The sequence below is a fragment of the Nanorana parkeri genome, unplaced genomic scaffold, assembly GCF_000935625.1.
Source record: "Nanorana parkeri isolate BGI_ZX_2015 unplaced genomic scaffold, ASM93562v1 scaffold116, whole genome shotgun sequence".
NCBI lineage: Eukaryota > Metazoa > Chordata > Amphibia > Anura > Dicroglossidae > Nanorana > Nanorana parkeri.
Genome location: NW_017306384.1, coordinates 855,860 through 862,511, shown reverse-complemented (window position 1 = coordinate 862,511; position 6,652 = coordinate 855,860). Strand labels below are relative to the sequence as shown.

Sequence of the window (6,652 nt, the reverse complement as noted above, 5' to 3'; positions counted from 1 at the left end):
GAGAGAAAAGGGGGGGGGGGGAAATAAGATATGTGTGTGTCTCTAGGTTTTGATCTGGTATTCAATGGCTAATGATTTAAAACGTCCTAATTGTGCTTCGTGCAAGCCTCTACCACTAAATTTAGTTTGCATGTGTTAATTCTATTTATCAATAATCACCATAATAAGAAACCGTCACCAAGAAATTTCAGGTAAAAGTCTAGAAAAAGAATGTATGTTGCTGTTTGCATTTTTTTTCCTTGCACTACATTTTTTCATATTCACTTGCAATGCGCCTTTGAGCTTGCTACAACATTTGACTACTCCAGGTAGAGTCAATTCCCTAGCACAAATGAAGAAATAATGTCACCAGCACACCATAGTGGTAATTAAGCAATAGTCCATTTAATGACACATTGCCATTCAATTCCGGTGCCATCCGTGGTCACTACAAGTACCCACCCGTCTGCACGGGTCTCTTGGATGTTCCGGTAAGGAGTGCAGCAAGACATCTGGTTATTAATTCCCTAGCACAGCCCCTTCCTTCCTTTCACTCTCTGTGCCGGCCCATCTCCTCCACCCCTCCCTACATATTATTTTATGTAGCTTCCCAGAGATCTAGCAAAGGAGAATACTAGAGTGTCACTTGAGTGACAGCTCTGAGTCTGCTGGGACATCTGACTTCACATCCAAGATGGCAGGGCCCAGCAGCAGTGTAAGGGCTTCTGGATTTCTACACGCAGAGGCTTTTACAGGCTAATAACATGCATAAAATACATTAAATGCACATACAATCTTATGCAATGCCCTCCAAATTCCCCTTCCATGGCAGCAGTCTGAAGCCTGGGACCACTATTATCTGTGTGACAGCAGCGGTCTATCTGCAGAGGTCCGACATGCCCCTGCACAGTGACAACTACTGTGCTCCAAACAACAAAGCTTATGTTCCCTGAGGAGCCTGCTGAAGCACTATTAGGGAAAAAAAGGTGAAAACCTTTTATGCACCCTCACATAATCTAAAGGTTAAAAAAGGAAGCAATTACTATTGTGCTTTAAGTTCTATTAAATTAAATAAATCAGCACAGAATGGCGATGCTGAGGGTTCAGCTGAACCCTCTAAGCATCATACCCACCTAATCCTATGCTTTGCTGCTTTGCAGCAAAAAAAAAAAATCAGAACAGACCTTGTTCTTTAAGTACTCTGCTCTAAACTGCAATTCCTGAAAAGCCATTGTACCTTGGCACAAAGAGAACCACTAATGTATTCAAATCCTTACCATCTTAAGTAAATTTGTCACCTCAAACACCCAAATAAATTCTGTCTGCTTGTTCCAGCAATTTTGCTTTGGTACACATTGCAATTGAAAGCTAAACAAAAGTTACTCAACTGGCTATGACCGTGTATACTCCTGGGTTACTTACTGGTTTAGAAAGGCAAAGAGGTAGCGTAATACAAGTGTGACAATGGGAGGCAGCTGTGACACCAGCTTCTTTAGATGCGCTACTCTATCTTGTGTCTCCAGCTCTGTGGGAAAAGAAGGATAGTGAAATGTCACATTACATTTATAACCAGTCATGCGTACATATATATTATAAAGAATGTTGAACATGACATTTATAAAACTATGTTAATATAAAGAATGTAAACCTGAACTCCAAACAAGCCTTTAAACACAATGCTGAAATACATGGGAATTGTTTCATCTCCCAAAGGATCTGTAAGTCTGTGCGGCCGATCTTCTGATGCATGCACCCCTGACAGATAGGACAGCCAGGTACTTGACCCCTACTGCAGCAGCAGCACAAGCTGGTCAAAACCCCACCTCCAATGAGCTGATAGGACAATAAAGCCTCTGAAACTGAGCAAAGTGTGGCATTACTTTGCTCATTTTGCTTTCACCTTTTTCAGCATCTTCCTTGTCATCACATGTGCACTGCAGCAGAGCCTGATTGACTCCTAGCACAGGCCCTCCTCGCCTAGTCTGAATGCTGCTGTAAAGGTTACTACAAAGGCTGATAGCAGGACAAATTCAGGAACTTTCTGTATACTAGTAGCATTTCAAAATAAATTGTATTATTTTTAAATAAATATATTACAGTCTAGTTGTGTTATCAGTATCTTCGTGGAGTTTTTACAGTTTTCCATTGATATGTGCAGACCTTTATCACCTTTCTCTAAAAATTACATCATATATGCATGCTGATATGAAATCATCTTACAATCATTAGTTAAACAAACATTTTTTGCTCTTATTTACACCATTTTTGCACTTCCTGATTGAGCAAGCCACTAGTGATGAAGCCCTGGCTTCACAGAAACATCCAGGAAAGGCTACATCACCAGCGCCTTCCTGGGAAATCATCTGTAAACTGCAAAATCTCTCAAGATCTACGGGGAAAAGTATTTTTCCCCCTTAGATGATGTACACTGTTACATGCTCCCGAAAGTAAAGGGAGATGGATTAATTGGCCTTCAGTGGAAATGGCCACTGTGAGAAGAATGGGGAGGGGGGAAAAAAGGTATGCAAAGAATAAAAATCCTGCAATTATCTAGAAGTATCTGTTTGTAGATTGCCATTACTACAGATTTCTAAAGGTGCCTTTGTTGTAATTAAGATAAGGGTGAAGTCCCTTTTTAAGTTCCCAAATTTTAGCCCATGTAAGACATTAGTGAGTAAGTCAGTTCACTGGTATCTATCCAAAACTGGCAATCGCCTTTAAAAAGTTTATAGAGTATATTAAAGATCTCTTTCTGATAAAAGAATATACACTCACGGAGAGAGTACAGCAGATCATTAAACATTTCATTAGGAAACAGTGGCTTCTCCAGGCCTCTGAAGTACAATTTAAGAACCCCGGCTACAGAATCCACATCATTTCCACTGTAGCTGGAGTCCAGCGGGTCCTCACCTGGTACAAAACAAAAGAACAACCTGTTAAATGAGACCTTTAGTTGGGACAAACCTTCAGTAAACTTGCATATTGCAATGTTATGTGTACTTTTTAAGTGCAAGTACAAGTTTCAAGGCTGCAAATCAATGTTCAGTACGTTGGAGACATGTTGCTTACTGCAGGCTGAAGAAAGATATGCAACCCAGCAGGAGGAGAAGAGGTGTAGGAGTGGTGCATATTGGGGAGCTGTGCAAGTGTAAATGGCTGGATATATGACCAATGGACACATGGAATGACAGCGGACACAGGGGTGCAACTGCTAGACATATAGAATGAACAATTAACTCACTATGCAAAACAAATGCTTGCTGCACACAGGAATTGACCACTGGACACATGGAGCACACATTGGACACATGGATAGACTTGCACTATACACAGTGACAGACTCCACTGGCACAAGGACAGACCATCGCATTGCACGCAGAGACAAACTACAACCACACACAAGCACAAACCACACAGGAACTGGAGTATCTATGGACTCTGACTGAAACCAATACTAGACACGTACTGCAACTACCAATTGGCACAGGGACAGACTACCATGTGACATAGGGATAGGCCTCCACTTGACACAGGCATCAACCACCAATGAAAACATGGACAGTCCAACATTGGACACAAAAAGGAAGCACTACCTGACACAGAGAGCATCCACCACTGGACGTATGGAGCGAACACCACTGGACACATGAAAAGACCACCATTGGACAAAAGGATTGACCACCTCTGGACACAGGGAGCAACCATTACTGGCTGCAAGGACTGACCACAGCTACAGCCAGGGATGGACCACTACTAAAAATAACGAGATAAGGTATGCACACCAAATACAGCAAAGTGGCAAGTAAAAGCTTAGAGCTATGGGTGCTAATTGTACTAAAGTTATTTGCACCAGGTAGATAATATAATAAATTATAAAAAGCAAATCATAAAGCTTAAAAGTCAAAAGAAAAAGTCAAACACAGAGTTACAGAAATCATGGTCATACAAACTGACAACACTGACAAGCACAAAAAAGAATAGTATTTTGTAGGAAAACTGCATCAGAAAAATATAATGGCCACCACTACCACAACAGCCAAGAAGTCACTACCACTCCAACCACAAAGTGTCCACCACTATAGCTATGAAGTGACCAGCTTTATAGCAAGGCCGTGTCTATCACTATAGCTAGGGTATGACCACCAAAGAAACACCATAGTTAGGCGATGATAGTGGTGACCAGATTAACTTATACAGTATAGCAAAGGAGCCACACTACTTTTACACCACTGTAGACATACAGTGACTGCCAACACTATAGATCCAAGGTGTGATCATTGTCGTAGCCATTTTTAGATCCCCCTAGACCCAGAGAGTGATCCCAGCTATAGCCACTTCTAACTCTTCAACTTGAGATACAGAAGTGAAAGATCACCTGAAGCTTGACACTTGCTGCCTGTCACCTGCATTACATCTCTTACTGTCTCCCAGCTCCTTGCAGTACATAACAATATAAAAACAGAGCAATGAAATTAAGAAGAATCAAAACAATTTCAAGGCTCTGTTTTTGGTATGCATTACAGACAGACACATATATAGTATCATGCTATGTACACACTCATGTATACAGTACATACTGTACAGTTTCACACCTATATATGCATACATACACACGTATAAATTAAATTCAGAGGCCGCAGTGTAGCACTGTCATGTTTCCAGATACTGCTATCCAGTCAGGCTTAAAAAATATCAAGAATAAAGGTCCCTGCAATAGAAAAGGGTTTATACTCATCTCTTCGGTGGCCCGTGTCTTGTACCTTTCCTCCATTCCAGCGATGCAGTCTCTAGAAGACTCTTTGGCATTCAACACTCCCAGAAGTGTCAGGTACTCATTTCCCCTGCCTCCTGCTGTGGTTCCTTCCTCTGCATCATACAGGACTCTGCAGTGATAACAGGTTTGGAGAATAGGACCACAGCACGTGGGAAGCCAAATTGTTGAATGCTAAAGAGTCTTCTGGAGGCCGCGCTTCTGGAATGGAGGAAAGATAGGAGACACAGGCTGTCTGAGAGATGAATATAAATGTTCTTCTATTGCAGGTATTATGGAAAAAGTTTTTCAAGAGTATCAGGCATGGTGCCCAGGAAGCCGACCCATAGTATTGCTGTGAGTCAGATAAATCTGAATGAATATATACAGGTATATGTATTCTTGATCCTTTTTAACCCTGGCAGGGTCACGTAAACTTTCATGATCTCAGAAACAGCATTTGACATTGTTTTCCCAGACAGTTATCACTATACCACAAGCAAACAAAATGAATAAACAAATTCAAGTCCCCCAGTAAAAAAAAGGTTCTGTCAGTTGGGTATTGCAACTGCAAACTACAGCTGTTCTTATATGCCATATTCTATGTTATTTTTACACAATTTATCGGATTACAAGTTCCTTCCTGTTATCACAGCAGTGCCTTGCACTGGTACTACAGGCAGGAAGTATGCACAGTACAAGAGAAGTATCTTTGCCCACAATCACACTTATATTTAACAGACAGTTTCGATAATCAGCTGTAGCCAATGTTTTATACGTATTAGTTTACTGGTCCCCAAATGCATTCTTAGCAAATATTTTCCATTCCCATTACCATATTACATTATCATTAACACTGCCACGTATTATGGCAAATGGATGTTTTACCAAAACTTATGTTAAAACCACATTTATTATGTAATAATATTATCCTGCTTCTACTACTGAACTTTTCCCTGTGGTCTTCCACCAATAAATATGTTATTTTTTTTAATGTTTTTTTATTGCAGGCTGAAAAATGCACAAAAATGTATTGCAGAGATGAACGGAATGTTTTTTGCTCTGATGTATACTTTAATGTTTAAATGTAGAACGCTCCAGTTATGATGTCCGTTTACCATTATATTGGCCGTATCAGTAGTCCTCCGCAATTTCCTCTGATGGATTATAGGCATTAAAATCTGTAAAAATTTGTAGCACATTCATCATACAGACTTTAGTTTGAGACACTGACCTCTCTCGAAGGCACTGCGGATCTCATTGACCTGGGCTTGTGATCCTGGAACACGGAATATACCTTCATGCTGTAAGCCTATAAGTTGGAGAATGCACAGGTCACAATCACAAATCATTTCATGAAACAAATATAAACTTCACAAAGTAAAAACAATGGAAATGTTCAGCAACATTCTTCTATACAGCATTGCCCATTGCAATGGATGATAACATAAACCACTTCTCCTTAATCACCACATACCTAAGAAACATAGAATAGAACAGCCAAAAATATGAGCTCTCATCTAATTATGGGGATGAGAGCATTTCACTATCCCCATAATTCTCCTTTAAGAGCCAAGTGAATTTTTGTCACATTAACAGGTTTTTTGGTGTACTCTTCAACACTAAACTCCTGGCAAACTAACATAGCTGTAATACATATATATGGAACAAATCTACCTGCTAAAGGATTCGTAATTCTGCTTGTTTAAAAATATTGTGTCAAGACCCAGCCCCACTGGTGACTGGACAATGGCATCAGCACTCCTCCTCCCTTCAGCATGTTCATGGTCACCACAAATACATGCATCACCGTTCGAATGAATAAGAGTGATGCTCCTCCCTCTCCCAGACTGTGCTGATGTGCAGAGGATTAAAGGAGACTGATATCAAGACAACCCAGGTACTTACATTTGCTGTATGTAA

The 6,652-nt window shown here is 40.5% G+C and overlaps 1 protein-coding gene across 4 annotated transcripts in view; it reads right to left on the bottom strand.

Moving 5' to 3' along the window:
* Positions 1-6,652, bottom strand: part of ARHGAP4 (Rho GTPase activating protein 4) — a 147,282-nt gene that overhangs the window by 20,513 nt on the left and 120,117 nt on the right. For all 4 annotated transcript variants that reach the window (XM_018553321.1, XM_018553323.1, XM_018553322.1 and 1 more), the window contains exons 14-16: positions 5,964-6,041; positions 2,755-2,889; positions 1,402-1,504 (exon numbers count right to left, since the gene is read on the bottom strand). In XM_018553321.1, coding sequence (XP_018408823.1) covers positions 1,402-1,504; positions 2,755-2,889; positions 5,964-6,041 — 316 coding nt within the window. The remainder of the gene's footprint in view (positions 1-1,401; positions 1,505-2,754; positions 2,890-5,963; positions 6,042-6,652) is intronic.